This window comes from Thalassophryne amazonica, chromosome 19 (assembly GCF_902500255.1).
Source record: "Thalassophryne amazonica chromosome 19, fThaAma1.1, whole genome shotgun sequence".
Classification (NCBI taxonomy): domain Eukaryota; kingdom Metazoa; phylum Chordata; class Actinopteri; order Batrachoidiformes; family Batrachoididae; genus Thalassophryne; species Thalassophryne amazonica.
The window spans coordinates 19,513,009-19,531,463 of NC_047121.1; the positions used below are offsets into that span (position 1 = coordinate 19,513,009).

Consider the following 18,455-nt stretch of genomic DNA (forward strand, 5'->3'; position numbering starts at 1 on the left):
CAGAGTTGTTTGTTCCATTATTTTAAAAAGCTTCTGAGGAAGCTCATAGAAAGTACAACTTGAACCTGCATAACTTTAGATTTCACCCGAGTAGGCATGTGAAGTCACACTAATTTAGTTTGCACCCACTTTTAGCTGAATGTTGTTCTATGTTATCATAAAATGACAGAATGTAGTGTGCTGAGATGCCGCTAGAGGGCGATGCTGTCCCTCAAATCACCTACTTCTCACAGAAGCTCCCTTAATAATGTGACATCTGCAGCTCCAGTCACATTAGAACCTTATTTTTCTTCTTTGGGTGTGTAAACATTCTCAGAGAACACAAGTGGTCTACAACAGCATCAAGTTGTTAACAGCTGAACTGTATTATACAAAAAAAAACCAATATTGCCGAGGCCACCCTCTTAAGTGCAAAATGACAGTTTCTGACAGGTCTACTTTTTGCATTTGGAAACGTAACACTACATAACGTTAGCTCCTTGGTAACATTGCTCCAACTATAGTAACATAATAAAGATTCGCAGTTTCACAATTTGAAGCAGCCCCATTTGATCCCGTTGTTGAGGAGCACAGGTCGATTAAATAACCACAAATATCACTGTTGCTCCTACAGCGGCCGCAGCCCATAGCACAGGTGGTAGAGCAAATAACGTTAAGTACAAGCTACAATTTAAATTAGAAAAATAACCTTAAATTAAATAAAATAAAAAATAGCGGCTCATTCACTTTAAAAAATAGTCTTTCAGAGAACTAACCAGGCCATTTACTATGACGTTACTCAAGTGTCTTTAATGCTACAACGCTTTGAAGGCAGAGGGGCGATGATGAACCTCATTTTCCCCAGCAGTGGTCCAGAGCGGCTTATGCATAGAACACAAGCTCGGGTATTTGTCCTCCCTGTACCCCGGTCCCATTGGTGCTGTCTGACGAGCATTGGAATTGAAATGTCACCTTCCCACACTGCACCTCAGTCATTCCCTCCTGACCAAAATAGCTCAGCTCGTTCCCATCCAGCACTGCACTGACTGTGTAGAACGCATCCTGCTCCACCTGAACAGGGTGCTCAAACCACACCGGAAATGTACTGCTCGAGCCGTCCGACACAAACTTTGTCAGGTTCTGCGCCAGGATGACCCCTTGTCTCTTCAGTTCAATTTTCACGCTGTACTCTGCCTTGCCTCCGCTCGACCCGTACAGCCCCAGGCCAGCAATAAAGATCCTCTTGTCTACAGCAAACTGGATGCTATCACACCGGCCTCGGTAGCGCCACTGATTGCTCCGGTAGGCTGACGACTGGAAGCGGTGGCACTTCTGAGGTGCCAAGCCCTTCCTTGTAGCAAGCGGGAACTCCAGATTAGGCTTTTTAGCCGCAGTGTACCACAGGAACATGTTGTGGGTCTCTTCCAGTGTCAGGATGTCAGACTGCGCCGCCCCATTGGCAAACTCCTCCAGACTCATGGTGGGGATGCGCACAAGGAACAATGCCTTCCCGAGGACGTCTCTCTTGTTGCGCGTGGTGGGCCCTAAACCTTGTCTCTTACACTCTGCTATAGCCCAGTTCATCACAGCTTCAAACACCACCACCTCCTTGGTGTTGAGGGTCTCCCGCCGCAGGATGATCTCCAGTGTCTGCAAGTCTATCTCGCAGAAGCCCTCTGAGCACAGGGCCAACTCGGCCTGAGCGTCAATCACCTCCCAGCAGCGTTGTGTCAGCTCAGGCTCCTCAAACAGGCGGCTCTGGCTGAGCAGCACGCATGCATTTTTGGCTTCCAAGCTAGTTTCCAGGAAGTTGACACAGGCCCTGGCCAGTGCAGGAACGATGTACTTCTTGGCAGCGTATAGGGTGGCCAGCACCGTGTCCGCTTCCAGCTCGATCTCATCGCTGTACATGTACCTGGGAGAAAAAGATACCTTAAGGTCAGTTTGTCACACAACAAATGGACAGAAGATGGCACACTGTGGAGACGCACTGACAACCAATTTATCTGGCATATACTGATCTATAACAAAGACATCACAAAATAAATAATAATAAAAAAATTGTAAACTGACAAATACAAATTATTACTTTTACAGACAGTTTTCAGAGGCTGGACACACAAACAGTTCCAAGTCTTGGACTTTATTTACATCATTAATCAATACAGATGACATGGTAAATCTGTCTGGAGAAAACTGTTAAAAAAGTGACCATGCAATATGGAGCTTTGTAAGGAAAGCCAACAAGACGCATCTTTAAAAGTTATAGTCTTACCTGGCTGTGATTAGAGAAACTGACCACAGTGGAAATTTTGGCTGTTGCTTCATCACTTATACAGTTTCATGGTGCAGGGGAACAAAGATTTTCTTCAAATATGTAAAAATTTCAGCTGCAGATTACCAGAAGACACATAGGAGACTTGAGCCTGGGTTTGTTTGATTGTAAGAAAATCCTTTTCTACACCACTACTATGAAACTGTAAAACGAGGTGCAACAGGCAAAAGTTGAACAATGCAGTTTCTTCAATCACAGTCTCTTCAGAATTGTCAGGGTGTCTTGGTGGCTTCCCTCATGAGTCGTACAGTCACTCCGTTTTTGAGAACAGACATATTTACCATGCTGTTTGTATTTTTCAGTGATTGAACCTTCAATTCACTGAACCGTTTGAGTGAAATGGAAATGTATTTGTTCCATGGTTTGACTGAAGAAAAGTAGCTGCAAAAGTGATTGTCTTAAAAAGTTAATGAATTGAGCTTACTTATGGCATCTGAAAATGGAGGCACTATGTTTATAAAAAATTAGCTATAATTTGTAAATAGTTAAAAAATTAGCTATAATTTGTAAATAGTTAGTGATTTTGAACATCTTGATTGAGTCATTTCTTATCCATGGAGGTGGTTACATCAGTGTCTGAGTACTTATAGACCCCACTGTGTGATTCTTCTTTTCCCTTAGTACAAAGAAATCTACTATGACTTGACAAATCCGTCTTTTCTCAAAGCCGTACACACAGCGGTCCATAGTGCTGGCTAAAGCTGTGACACTGAACCGGCAACAAAGGCAAGTTATTTATAACTACCAGTCTCCATATGTTCCCCCCTAAGAAAATTGTCAGGCTGCGGATGAGGGCAGGGAAAAAAATGTTTCTAGCTGAACAAAGAGCACTGAGAAAACCAGCAATTACAGAGCGCCGCTGCTCTCTGGTGCTCCCGGCGTTTTGGCATTTGTCTCCACTTCGATTTGGATGAGTAATAATAAGTTTTGAAGTGACACAGAGTGTACTTGTCATCTCTGGCATGAGCTCGGGCTCTGTGACGGGGCGGCGAACGGCAGCTTACTTCAGCAGAATTAGAAAAGCAGTAGGTTCCACATCTGGGATCCGGATCTCCGACTCCTCCTCCGCCAGATCACCGTAAAACATGGCACAGAAGACTGAGCTTCCCACAGCCAGCACATACTGGGAGGGAGGAGAGAAACATGTCAATCAGTGTGTCTGTTCATTACGGCAAGTCAAACATTTTACCAGAGAAGGGTAAACATTCTTACCTTGTGTGCAGGAATTCTCTGCGCTCCCCCCGAGGGGCCGACAATGAAGTGGACATCAGCCATGAGCTCATTGTTAAACATCAAGGCATTCCTAAAAGTAGAGCAGGTTTCATGAATAAGCCAAGCATTGTATAAGAACCCCCCCCCCACACACACACCTGTCTAAAGAGACAGGATAGATTTTCACTGGTTTGGCAAGGAGCTCAAGTAAAAAAATGTGTGTGTGTAGGGCTGGGTGATAAACTGCAAGTAAAGCTGCTGCTAGTACACTATAGATTACACAATACACTTAATATTGGTAACCTGTAACGCCACAGTGTGCACCATTGCAGCAACGCAGTGCACAGCTTTTGCTTGCTCGTAACCCCTTTTCTCCGCTTCAGCCTGAGGTGACGCAGCACAGACGGAAAACCAGCACGGCCTGTTTGTACTTCTGTGCTGGTGCATGTCTGGGTAACTACTGCAGTAAGTCTGTACACAAGTTGTTATTGTGATGATACATTTGATATGACCATACTTCTTATTTTGTAGACCTTTTTTCATAATGTTCTTTTATGGCTGGAATGTTGGTACTGTAGATCCTCCAAGAATTGTACTATTGTATTTAAAATATATTTTATTTTATTTTTTTTATTTTGGCATGTGAGATTAAGTAGGAGCATTATGAGTTAGGTGCATTGTCACAACGTAGCCTATAGTAGATGCACAAATACTGAATCTATTTTAAAGAAATCTTCAGTGTCTAACAGTACAGTCTGCACTTCTTTAAGTGGTGCTCTTCTGATTCACTCTAAATGTTGGAAAGTTGTCTTGTCAGTTAATGGGCACTTTCAAACCAAACAGTTCTATGAAGGCCATTCTATGAACTGCTCACAGGGGAGGATTATGTAAGTGTGCATCGTAGAATGTGAGAAACCCGAGCTGAAGACACAGTTGTTGTGACTCTTGGTGCTTATTGTTTTTCCTGTGCGCACTGGCTGGTTGAAGTTTATTGTTCATTCTGTCAGCTAGTCAACACATTTGGAGTGGCAACGATTAATGCATTAAATTGACAGCCGTTTTGATAATCAATATATTGGGTTGATTTATTTTTATAATCCAAATTCTCTGATTCCAGTTCCTTACTGTGAAGAATTTATGGTTTATTTGACTAGTTTCTCTACTCTTATTTCGCAGTAAACTGATTATCTCCCACTTGTGAGGAAAAGGGCATTTGAAAGCACCATCTGGAAAATACTGATTGACATTTGTCACCATTATCTGACATTTTATGGACCTAACAACTAATCAGTTAAAATAATTGATTATGAAAATAATCATTAGCTGCATCTGGAGACACAACATGCCATTTTGTCATGTTGTATATTTGTTTGAAATGAGTGTGGCTGTGAGATATATTTTATCTGAAATTGGAAGATTGTTAAAAATATGAGGGAAAGTTCAAAGTACTGACATCACAATTAATGGTAGTTAGTTTTTAATGGCAAATGTCAGTTTTACTGCTGGATGTATTTGAACAAAGTTAAAAGCTCAGGAACACCTCCAGTATCTTGGCGTGTTGGAGGAAAACGTATACCCGGGAGGGAGGGAAAAGAGGCCTCCTGCAATCTATTCGTCATTTGCAACAAAGACTGCAACTAAAACATTATATTCATACTCCATCGATTTAATTTTCTCAATTAGTCGACTGGATGTTGGGTCCATAAAATGTCAAATTATGAAAAATGTTTCAGGGTTATCCAGAGCCCAAGATGACTCCTTCAAATATCTTGTTCTGTCCACATTCTAAAGATGTTCAGTTTACTGCCAGACAAGTAAAGCATCTTAAAAAAATAAACCAGAGAATATTCACATTTAAGAAGCAGACAAAGAATCTGGACTTTAAAAAAAAAAAACTCAATGATTATTATCAAAATATGTTGATTAATTTGGTGTCCTTTGACTCTTAATTTGAGTCAGGTGTTGTAAAAAATGCATAATTCATTTTATTGTGTAAAATATTTGTATACATGATTGTATATAGTGACAAATCATAACATAACAATAAAAACAGCTATTAACAATTTTAAAATCTGGTGGCATTCATTATACTGTAATACAGATCATAATTTGCTTTAAAAATATCTGTACTCGAGGATAAGACCACTTCAGGTGGCAAACTATTCCAGATCTTTCTGCTCGGTTACTAAAGAATTTTTTTTCTCACATTCAATCTAGATCTATTAACTTCCAAGCACAATTCATGACCTCTAAGGCCCGTATACCTTCTCATTTCAAAAATACAGTGGGGTCAACATTCTCAAAGGATTTTATATATTTCAGTGGAATCACCCCGGGTTCGTGTGTCTTCAAGACTTGTGAGACCCAGTTGCAAGAGCCTATCCTCATAAGGCCCTTCTCTGTACTTTCTCTAAAATATTTTTGTCTTTCTACAAATATGGTGACCATGCCTGCACACAATATCAAGGTGAGAATGAGCGAACGTTTTGTATAAAAGAATTGTTGCATCTGTACTTGCAACAAACTTTATTCAGAAAAAAAATAAGGTTTTGGTCCTGAGACCTTTATCAGAGTGAGGGTACTGAAATTCTCATTTACAGGGGGGGCTGGTGCCCCATCAAGCCCCTCCCTGGAGCCGCCCATGTGTCGGTCAAAGTGTAACCGGGTGTGATTTGTTTTGGTCGGGGGTTACCTCTCTCTCAGGGTGGGGTGGCTGCACTGCCAGCTGGGTGGGTCGACGTTGTTGTTGTTGAGGTTCTGCTGGTTGGTCGGGCTGGTCGCCATGGTGACGGCCCGGCTCACCGGCACCTCCTTGCTCTTCTCGGTGTCCGCCACCGTGGTGCCGTTGGCCAGGTTGGTGTTTTCGGCGTTGGCTGCGGGATAGAGCTCCGCGGCCATCTTCTTCTTGTTGGCGGTCAGGGGCAGAGTCAGGATCTCATAACATACCGGCAGCCCGCCCGGGAGCTTGCCGACCTTTTTGGACTTTTTCAGCGTTTCTGGGAGTAACAGGAGATAAGTCAAACACCTCATGATCCGGCCATGACGGAGCAACCTGCAGTCCGCCGTGGGCATCGGCACGAACGCAGATCTGACTGGGGGTGGGTGGGGGGGTGAGGGGGAGGCGGTGGTTTCGGGCTCCGAACGAACCGAAGTGCGGAGGTTCGAGCCCCGTCTGCGGTAAATCCCGGCAGCTACAGCGCTGCTTCTAGGACGACTCGGGACATCCGCTCACATCGAAGCCCCTCTGGAAGACTCGGACTCCCAGGCACTTTTCTTCCCTCAGTTCCGCCGGTCACCTCATCCTCTCTGAGCGGATATAAATGTCCGCCAAACGTCGCTTGTTTTCCCTTTTTTCAGCGAGTGATAATCCAGACAGTCACAGCTCCTCTTCACCTCCTTTCTCCGTTTGTTTTTTTTTTTTAGTCCTCACAGATATATTCTTCCTTTTCCGTCAAAGCAGCTGTCGAACTCCTGCTCCAGCCGCTCTCATCCGACGTAAATAGTCATTTGTGGAGAGTTTTGAAGGTCTGCTCTAATTTCTTTCTTTTTTCTTTTTTTTTTTTCCGTCGTGATCTCGTTGGACGCCCACAGGGCTCGCTGGAGACCAATCACTTTAACGCATCGCGACGACGTCAGGGGCAGAAGCTCCTCCCCGTTCCGCCCCTCGCTGCGTCACAGGTCGCCGTGCCCCGCCCCCTGAAACACTGCTGCTCCTCCTCCTCCTCCGTCTTTATACGCTTTATGAGTCAAAGCTGATTGTCAGACATAATGTGAGTCAGTTTATTGTCTGGTTTCTTTGCCATGAAGATGTTGGAAAAAAATTCCACAACATTGTTCAAGAGCACGTGGGGGGATGATTTTAAGATTCAGGATTTAATCCACACTTATCAAAGTTGAAAAGCTTACAATCATTATACAGAGATATATTTCCCCATTTTTCACTGATCTCAATTGAAAGGTTTTTGAATAAACAAAGCTAAACTAATCTTCCAGACTTGACCAGCGTTTCCACTTTCACAAATTGTCAAGCTCCTCATAAGTACGTAAGTGGGCAGTGACGATTTTAGGAATTGCATGTCCGTACACCATCACAGGGCAGTTGAAATTAAACCATTGAAGGTCTTTCAGCTTTAATTCAAGGGGTTTAACAAAAATATTGCATTGGCTATTGACTAATTTGTCAGCATTTCCACATTAAACAAACCCACACAGACGTCTCCAGATCGACCCTGGATGCAGATTTTCTACGCTGCACTGCGCACGCGCAAGTCTTTCTGCAATCGGGAGAGATCGTGTTAACGCCGATCTCGTGCACACTGGTTTGTGCATTGTACTTGTGTCACAATAATTAAAACAGGAACAAGCTGCGGATGTGAGTCTGACCTTTTTTATTTGCTGGAGTGGGAATGATTCAAACAGAAGTCCATGTGGGACCTCACCTGCACAGGTGGCTTTAGCAGGTGGGCTGAGGAGCAATACCCCCTGCCTAGGTTTTAGAATTTAGAATCGGTGAGACGGAGCCACACAGCTGCAAATATGGCTGAGCTGTTACAAAATGTATTGAAAAATAAATTATGGATCATTACAAATCCTTTGATTTGAAAAGTAACAAATAGTCACACATTGAGGAGGAAAAGGAAAACCTTTATTTAAAAAAGGCACTCCAAGATGCATTGATACTCATTTTATGAATGAGTCACAACCCTCTGAATTGTAATCGAATCATGAGGTGCCTAAAGATTCCCACCCCTCGTGGGGAATATAGTTAGTCTGTGATCATTAATACAATTAATTAATATACAATATAATTAATATACAACACATATATATGAAGTCCGAACAAACTAAGCTAACTGGCTAACCTCAGTTCAGGTGTTTATTAAATCATATTTAGGGACTTCAGACAAGTTCTCCGAATGATCTGGTGTGGACATTAAAAGTTAGGAGCCGCTGACTTTATCAGTAATGATGCATTAACAGGGCTTAATGGATCAGGCTACGGACAACTGCTAAAATGCTGTTAGCATGTAACATTAAATAAGACGAGTTTCATTCAGTGCAAATATTGCAGCAGGGATTCTTAGAAGATCCATCAGGATGTTTCACAAGTCATGTTATTCCAGGTGTTTGTTAGAAAATACTCCAAATGTCAGACACAGCCTCCACAACTGTCACTAAGTGACCACGCCTCTAAGTTTTCAGAACTTTATCGTTTAAAACATGTTAACTAAGAACTTGGTAAAAAAATTCTTCCCTGTACAGTTGTCATGGAGGAGGAAACTATAGAGACCAGAACTATTTTTGTACCAGACTGTAAACATGCTTATTTATGCTCTAAAGTTGGACATTTTAACATGGACTTTTATGAGAATGTGCTCTGTTCCGGAGCCAGTCTCAAGTGGCAAGTCAAGGAACTGCAACTTTTTTCTTCTTTTTTATTTTTTGAGTTGAGCAGGCAAAATTACAGTCATTCATTTTCTGCTGCTTATCAGGAGCATGGTGTCAACAGACCAAGCAGCTCAACCCACACTTCTCTGTCCTCAGCTAATTCCTGTAACTCTTCCTGGGAGATCCCAAGGCATTCCTAAAACAGCTGGGAAATATAATCCTTCTGGCTTGTCCTGGGTCTTCCCTGGAGCATCCTCCCAATTGTATGTATCTGGAAGACCTCCCAAGGGATATGACCAGGGGACATCCTCACCAAATGCCAGAATGATATCAGCTAGCTCCTTTTGATGTGTAGACGTAGCAGCTCTATTTAGTCACTCCAGGTCGAGCTACTCACCCTGTCCAGGCATGTAAGCGCAGATATCCGACAGAAGAATCTCATTTCCGCCACTTGTATCCAATATCTTATTCTTTCCATCATTACCTAAAGTTTATGACCATAGGTGAGTATAGACGCATAAAGCAACTGGTAAATTGAGAGCCTTACTTTCTGGCTGAGCTTGTTCTTTACCACAACGGTGCAGTACAGCGTCCAAAAAACATCAGATGCCACCCCAATCTGTCTATCAATCTCATGCTCCAGCTTACCCTCACTTGTGAACAAGACCCCAAGATACTTAAACTTGGGGCAGTAACTCTCCATTGACCTGGAAGGACCAATCCACTATTTTCAAAAAGAGGACTATGGCCTCATATTTGGAGGTGCTGACTCTCATCCTAGTCACTTCACATTCTGCCTCAAACATGCTCATCAGCGGTCACTGCCTGATGAGGCCAACAGAACCACATCATTCGCAAAAAGCAGAGATGTAACTCTTAGGCCAGTAAACTGGACACCTTCTGGTCCCTGAGTGCACCTTGAGATCTTGTCCACAAACATCATGAACAGAATTGGTGACAAGGGGCTGACAGAGACAAACACCCACTGAGAAGAAGTCCAGTGTAATGCAGAGAATGCGGACTAGGGTTGGGTATCGATAACCGGTTCTTTTTGAGAATTGTTAAGAAATGATTTGATCCACCAACATCAGTAGCCTTTTGCTTAATGATTCCCTTATCGGTCCTTCAGAGCAGCCATTGATTTTGAGGGTGTTTATCGGGAAAATGATCATTTCTTTATGTTGATTGCACACCCTGCAGCAGGTCTGCAATCAGTTGCTTCTGCAGTGGCTCTGCTTGAAGCAATGAAGCAGTGCTCCGACCTGCTGCATCATTGGTTCTCTGCTTTTCATAAGTGGTAAGTCTGCTTCTTAACCCCTCTCAAAGCCATTAAAAGATGTCAACCGTGAGTCACTTTTGTGCGGGTTAAAGTCACTAATGTGGACTCTTGTCTTGTTGCAGGCAAGAAACCAGAATCATCCTCTGTTCCATTTGCACCACTCCAAACGCTGTGCTGCTCTCTGCCGAGTAAAGTTGGAGCCCGGTCGAAATTAATAACTTCAAAGTGAATCACTGTTTTAAATCAAATGACACCTCTTTCCAAACGTTGTAATACAGACAACAAACCAAAGCATTTTTTTTCTCCCACAATAAGACATCCTCCATTCTTTATGAATTACATCCTGACATGTAGCGCAGGCAGCTGCAAGAGCTCAGCTCAGTCTATGGAGTTACATTTGTGTCATTCATATATGAAAGGAAATGCTTTTGACAAAAACTACAGATTGTGTTTATTTCTATTTATGTCCAGAGATCAAGTATCCAGTGACCAATTTCATACGTATTTATTTATTTTAAGACTCAATAAAATGTTGTTGACATAGAAAACCTGTAAAGCCTACTTTTAGTACACAGGAAATTCACAGGAGGAAGCGGAATCAATAATGGCATTGATATCGATAAAATCTTATCAATACCCATCCCTAATGCGGACACAGCACCTACTTTGGTCACATAGAGACCGGATCATACATTGCAGCGAATCTGGTACCCCATAGTCCTGCAGCACTCCCCCATAGGATACTTTGAGGGATCCAGACATATGCCTTTTCCACATCCACAAAACACATGTAGACTGGTTGGTCATAGTCCCAAGACCCTTCTAATATCCTTGTGAGGGTGACCTGGTCCACTGTTTTAGGACCAGGGCGGAGCCCTCATTACTCCTCCTGAATCTCAGGATTGACTAACGGTCTAAGTCTCCTCTCTAGTACCCTGGCATAGGCTTCCCCAGGGAGGCTGAGAAGTGTGATTGTGATGTGTCATTTGGCATTTTTCTGACAATGATTTTACATTCTCAAAAATTTGCTATAATTTGTACATTTTAAGTTTAATTAAGAAGGCTGTTCTGAGCTTTACTGAGTTTACATTGCTTTACTCATCCATGTAATGACAAAAGCAATGTAACAACTAAAGCAGTGTTTGATAAACATTGACATTATATGTATTAATTTCAAGGAAAACTAGCCAAATATAAGTAAACTCAATTTAGGGTGGTTCAAAGCCAATCTGTATTGGCTACATAAAGGGATTTAAAAAAAATTGACCTGTATTGGTTTAATCAAACCCGATTAAACCACAGTTTTCAAATTAACGTGCAAGCATTCCCTCTGCTTCACTTTAGGAGTTTGTCAGTGGCCAGAAAAACATTCCTGGCTGCTGCTTCACTAGAGTGACGGTGAGCTTTTTAACAGCAATTTGCCACACAGCAAATCTGTTTTATTTTAAAAACATAATTCACATTGTTTCATATATATATATATATATATATATATATATATATATATATATATATATATATATATATATATATATATATATATATATATATATATATAAAGATCTGTTTCTGATGGACAGTGAGTGTGATATGGTCTTCTTACCAGCCAGTCAGATAGCAATTTCCACAAAAAGTAGACGAGTTCATCCCATTCCTTGTCATCGTGTTTTTCTTCTTTTTAAAGAGTTTACAGGGGCGTACCCAGAGAGACAAGTTGAAAAGGGTCCTGTTAGAGTAAAGGTCCACTCCTGAACATATTTTAAAAACATTTTGTGTGCTTGTTTGTATTTGTTTTGTTACATACAACAACAAGAAGGAATGTATTTAACAATGAAAATATTATTCAGTCACTATTTCTGAGTGTTCTAGTTTTACTACTGCAATTCTGCTCTACATTGGTGAGACGCATACAAAAATCTGTACTTATTTTTTTTAAAATAAATGAATAAATACAAACATTAAGCTGTACTGCCTTTGAAATTTTACAAAAAATTTTTTCATTTCCTTCTAATGACATGTACAGGATGAAGCATGTGTGCACATACATGCATGAGGTTTTGAGACTACTTGTGACCTGACCCACTTGCTGGATGTTAGTATTCTCGGGGCATGAGCGTTAACATCCATATGATGTCTTGTAAATCACTTCAGAGGTCTTATTGACTTTCAAAAACAGTGTTTAGAGGTGTTTATTTCTTGCTAACTAATATATGAGAAACTTAGAAATAATATGCTTCACAGTATTTTCCGCCATATTGTTTTTTTTGTTTGAGCGAGTAGCCAGCTGACATCACGCTGCCTTTCCTCACTCTGAATGGCTGTCTCTGTCTGCCTACCAGCATTGTTAGGGGAAGCTCCCATGAGAATTGACGTTTCTACCAAAATATAGATCACGGCAACTTCATCTCTTGAAATACTTCCCTTCAGGCGCAGAAATCCTAAATTTGTTAGACAGGGCTAATTTTGATCATATTGTCTATCGTATTATGAATCAATTCTTTAAATGAAGAGCCCAGAGGCAGTGCACCTTTAAGAAGCAGGTTGGATTGAAGTTTTTTTTTTTTTCTTAATGCATGGCAGAGTTGTTAACATAACAAATGTATATAATGAATTGACTTTAATGTGCTTGCATTCTGTGCTATAAGTGTAATATATAAGAATATACACAGGATATTTGGGATGAAAGTCCATTTTGTACATCTCTTGAATGAATTCAGAGGACACTGACCTTGACTGACCATTTATGCATCAAATCTGGACCAGATAAAAGTATAATCTCCACGACCTTCATATTGCAATTACATGTTGTTAAATTGTTGCAGATCCAAGATCTCCAACTTCATCTTGTTCCCTTTTGTGGGAATATAGAGGGCGCTGACCTTGACCTTATATTCCTCAGTCAAACCAGGAAAATCAAAATGCCATTGAGAGCTTGAACACTTGTCCCTGTACCCTACAAAGCCAGTTCGGTGGGATTTTCTGGTCTGACAGGACTCTAATATGACATTATCACCAAAAAAAGTTTATATTTTATGGAACCTGGTGGAGAGCAGGGGCATAGGCTGCTAAATGTTGAAGTCTAATGTGTTTATTTATTGTAGGAGTTTCAAACCTATTGAAGTGATTTCATAGCTGATATCTTTGAATGTTCTTTTGCTGACAAGTTCATGTTCAGATTTTTCTTTGGAAATTGTGGCATTTAAGAGCAGAAAATGTTTTGTTGGTCTTGGATTGGATTTATTTTGTAAAATTCATGCCTGTACAGTAAAGGGTATAAATAAAACTCAGGATAATACATTAAAGGATAGATACACTTATTTCAAATGTGGTCTTAAAAATGGCTCGTTAAGGTTTTGTTTTCGCTCCGAGAATGAAAAAGTTCTTCAGAGCAGCTTTTTGTTTCCCCACTCCCAGTCAGTCACAGAGCGAGAGCAACATCGACTTCTGTTGTTCTCCTGTAAGATAAAAATAGTTTGGGTGTAGAGTGAAGGGCTCACCTTCCCCTCAGCCGTTTTCCGACATTTGATTGAGAGAAGCAGATTCTTGAAAAAAGGAAGTTCATGGCCTTTCTCTGGGGAGGTCGAAGTAATTTCAGAGAAGGTGAGCAATCAGAGTACAAGTAGGTTTGCTCCATGTTGTTAGACACTTCAGTAAGATGTAGAGCAGCGATGGCCGGCTCTGCAGACGTATCATTAGTAGTGCAGAGGGGGAAGGGATCTGCCTGGATCTGATTACCAGCTGGCTCTACCAGCTTTCCACTGCACTGCTCTTTAAACACAGCCACTGACTTCAAAGATATTTGACTCTGCTCTGAGCCATGAAACTTGACTTTTTGTTTCCTGGCTACAGTGGAAAGCGGACTCCTAATTTAAGTAATATTAGCACAGTGAAATGATTTGAGGACAGACCAGACTGAAGGTCATGCAGCCAACTGTCTTGCGTTGCAAAAGTAGGTTTTTCCAAATTTAATGTAAATGATAAACAACACTGTGCAAGTTTCTCATGAGTAAGAGAGAGATTGCACTTGGACGGGTGCCCATTTGAATTCTTCTGCCAGCTGAGAAAATGTGGACAAGGAAACTGACTGAGGAACAGGCAGCAAACAGCAAGGTGCTCTGCAGCAAATTACTAATCCTCAGGTTCTGCAGTGAGCTAATTAGTCTAAATCTGTTTGAATTTGAAGCTGCATGCTGGTGGAGAGTTCAATTGAAAATAGTTGTTCTGAGCTATAAACGTTGGTTGCAGGTCTTTGCTTTTAGTTTTTTCATGTCTATGCTGCCTTGATGAAGCAGGACATGTATATTAAAGTCTCAGGGACATGTCTTTCTCATATTAGACATAGTGTTGGTCTAGGTGTAATGGCAGTAAGAGTTTTATTGCGTAGTGCCCTAGAAGTTGGACTACCAATCTAGACTGGAGTTTGATTCAAGGTCTGACAGCTTCATGGTACATGTCTGTATCCTTAGACAAGAGAGTGCCTTGGCATTGTCCCAGTCCACCCAGGGTACCAGCCTCAGTAGGAGTGTTACCAATGATGGTGTCCCATCCAGAGCAACTGTAAACTCTAATCTGCGTCACGGTGCAGAAACTGTAGATGAGCACCAGCTGTATGAACATCATAACTCAGAAAGCATGTACTAGTTTCTTTAGCATAGCAGATGTTTGCAGTCTTTACTTGAGTAAACATAGCATTTATTTTAGTGTGCTGTAGAATTTTTTTTCTTCTTCTCAGGTACTTGATAACTGTTTGACACCATCTGATGTCAGAAAGCATTACAGCTCCTGTGTAGGCATTAGAAATGGGATAAAACATTCAGTGTATATCCACACACACTAAATTTGCACCTGGCAGTACAAATGGGTGGGCTACTAACAGCATGTAGGCACCCAGACTGGCTGACACAGAGCAGGACAATCCTGATCATGTAGGACCCCCACAAGGGTATGACACCCTCAAATTACTGGCCAGTTTACATGCCTCTCCACAGCTCCTACCAGGCATCATAGCAATAGGCACTTCGCTCGACGCTTGACCACAGCTCAGAAGGGCATTGGAAACAATACCAGAGGGGTCAAAACACCAGCTACTGGTTGACCAAACAGGTTGAAGACCAGGCAGACCAACCTGAGCACAGCCTTGATTTACTACAAGAAGATCTATGACTCAGTGCCTCACACATGGATGCTGGAGTGCTTGGTACTATTCAAGGCTGACAGTGCATTGATAACTTTCATCAGGACCTCAGTGGGACTGTGGAAGACATTACTGGAGACCAACTCCAAGGCAATCACACAAGTCACCATCAAGTGCAGAATATACTGTTGTACTCAAAAGTTTACATACCCTGGTAGAATTTTTTTTTTTCTTTTTTTGGCCATTTTTCAGGGAATATGAATAACACAAACATTTTGTCAATCATGGTTAGTGGTTGTGTGAAGCCATCTATTGTCAAACAACTGTGTTTATGCTTTATAAATCATAATGACAACAGAAACTACCCAAATGACCTTGATCAAAAGCTTACATTCTCTGGTGATTGTGGCTTGATAACATGCACACAAGTTGACACAAACTGGTTTGAATGGCTACAAAAGGTAGCCATCCTCACCTGTGATCTGTTTTCTTGTAATCAGTGTATGTGTATAAAAGGTCAGTGAGTTTCCTGTGTCCTGTGTGAGTTTCCTGACAGACCCTTGCCTCTTTCATCCAGTGCTTCATTGATGTTTCTGATTTCTGAGTCATAGGGAAAGTAAAACAATTGTCAAAGAAAAGGTAATTGAACAGTATAAAACAGGAAAAAGGATATAAAAAGATATCCAAGGGGCTGAGAATGGCAATCAACAGTGTTCAAACAAGAATTAAGAAGTGCAAAATGAGAGATTCTGTTGGAACCAAACCACGGTCAGGTAGATAAACAAAAATTTCAGTATCAACTGCCAGGAAAATTGTTCAGGATGCAAAGGAAAACCCACAAAAAACTTCAGCTGAAATACAGGACTCTTTGGGAAAAAAATAAGTGGTGTGGCTGTTTCAAGATGCACAATAAGGAGGCACTTGAAGAACAATGGGCTGCATGGTTGAATTGTCAGAATAAAGCCATTACTACACAAAGTATCCCGCTTGTAATACACCAAACAGCACAGAGAACAAAGTTAATTGGAATGATGAGACCAAAATTTTACTTTTTGGCCACAGCCATAAACGTTACATTTGGAGACTGCAGTTGTGATTGATGTGGCAATCTCAGCTGACAGCAACATCAGAAAGAAGGAGCACAACAAAATTGAGAAGTACCAAGGGCTGAAGGAGCAACTGGAGTAGATGTGGTCCCATTGGTAATAGGAACACTAGGAGCTGTAACCCCCAACTTGGAAGAATGGTTCCAGCAGATTCCAGGCACAACATCATCAGTCCATGAAGCAGGGCTTGACAGTTATGCTTGTACTCTCGACACTGGCGAATGAACGGTGCTCTTGGACTAGCTTTCCATGCCCAAGTCTTGCCCGATTTTAGTAAGTTAATTTTCAGGCGCATTTAGAACAAGGGTTAGAACAAGAACAAATGTTTTAGACTCTTTCTCTCCGATTGTTCTGTCTGAGTTATTTTCATTAGTTACTTCATCCAAACCATCAACATGTTTATTAGACCCCATTCCTACCAGGCTGCTCAAGGAAGCCCTACCATTATTTAATGCTTCAATCTTAAATATGATCAATCTATCTTTGTTAGTTGGCTATGTACCACAGGCTTTTAAGGTGGCAGTAATTAAACCATTACTTAAAAAGCCATCACTTGACCCAGCTATCTTAGCTAATTATAGGCCAATCTCCAACCTTCCTTTTCTCTCAAAATTCTTGAAAGGGTAGTTGTAAAACAGCTAACTGATCATCTGCAGAGGAATGGTCTATTTGAAGAGTTTCAGTCAGGTTTTAGAATTCATCATAGTACAGAAACAGCATTAGTGAAGGTTACAAATGATCTTCTTATGGCCTCGGACAGTGGACTCATCTCTGTGCTTGTTCTGTTAGACCTCTGTGCTGCTTTTGATACTGTTGACCATAAAATTTTATTACAGAGATTAGAGCATGCCATAGGTATTAAAGGCCACTGCGCTGCGGTGGTTTGAATCATATTTGTCTAATAGATTACAATTTGTTCATGTAAATGGGGAATCTTCTTCACAGACTAAAGTTAATTATGGAGTTCCACAGGTTCTGTGCTAGGACCAATTTTATTCACTTATATATGCTTCCCTTAGGCAGTATTATTAGACGGTATTGCTTAAATTTTCATTGTTACGCAGATGATACCCAGCTTTATCTATCCATGAAGCCAGAGGACACACACCAATTAGCTAAACTGCAGGATTGTCTTACAGACATAAAGACATGGATGACCTCTAATTTCCTGCTTTTAAACTCAGATAAAACTGAAGTTATTGTACTTGGCCCCACAAATCTTAGAAACATGGTGTCTAACCAGATCCTTACTCTGGATGGCATTACCCTGACCTCTAGTAATACTGTGAGAAATCTTGGAGTCATTTTTGATCAGGATATGTCATTCAAAGCGCATATTAAACAAATATGTAGGACTGCTTTTTGCATTTACGCCAATATCTCTAAAATTAGAAAGGTCTTGTCTCAGAGTGATGCTGAAAAACTAATTCATGCATTTATTTCCTCTAGGCTGGACTATTGTAATTCATTATTATCAGGTTGTCCTAAAAGTTCCCTAAAAAGCCTTCAGTTAATCAAAATGCTGCAGCTAGAGTACTGACGGGGACTGGAAGGAGAGAGCATATCTCACCCATATTGGCCTCTCTTCATTGGCTTCCTGTTAATTCTAGAATAGAATTTAAAATTCTTCTTTCTTACTTATAAGGTTTTGAATAATCAGGTCCCATCTTATCTTAGGGACCTCGTAGTACCATATCACCCCAATAGAGCGCTTCGCTCTCAGACTGCAGGCTTACTTGTAGTTCCTAGGGTTTGTAAGAGTAGAATGGGAGGCAGAGCCTTCAGCTTTCAGGCTCCTCTCCTGTGGAACCAGCTCCCAATTCAGATCAGGGAGACAGACACCCTCTCTACTTTTAAGATTAGGCTTAAAACTTTCCTTTTTGCTAAAGCTTATAGTTAGGCTGGATCAGGTGACCCTGAACCATCCCTTAGTTATGCTGCTATAGACGTAGACTGCTGGGGGGTTCCCATGATGCACTGTTTCTTTCTCTTTTTGCTCTGTATGCACCACTCTGCATTTAA

At 41.3% G+C, this 18,455-nt stretch overlaps 2 protein-coding genes across 3 annotated transcripts in view; one reads left to right on the forward strand and one right to left on the reverse strand.

Annotated features, from left to right (window-relative positions):
- LOC117501102 (transcription factor IIIB 90 kDa subunit-like) overlaps positions 1-18,455 on the forward strand; it is a 307,385-nt gene that overhangs the window by 66,610 nt on the left and 222,320 nt on the right. The window lies entirely within an intron of this gene.
- On the reverse strand, positions 342-7,159 carry LOC117501104 (BTB/POZ domain-containing protein 6-B-like). The gene is made up of 4 exons (XM_034159923.1): positions 6,219-7,159; positions 3,527-3,617; positions 3,319-3,437; positions 342-1,894 (listed from the first exon to the last, which is right to left on the reverse strand). Exons 1-4 carry the CDS (start codon positions 6,596-6,598, stop codon positions 862-864), a joined length of 1,623 nt encoding a protein of 540 aa, XP_034015814.1. The 5' UTR covers positions 6,599-7,159; the 3' UTR covers positions 342-861.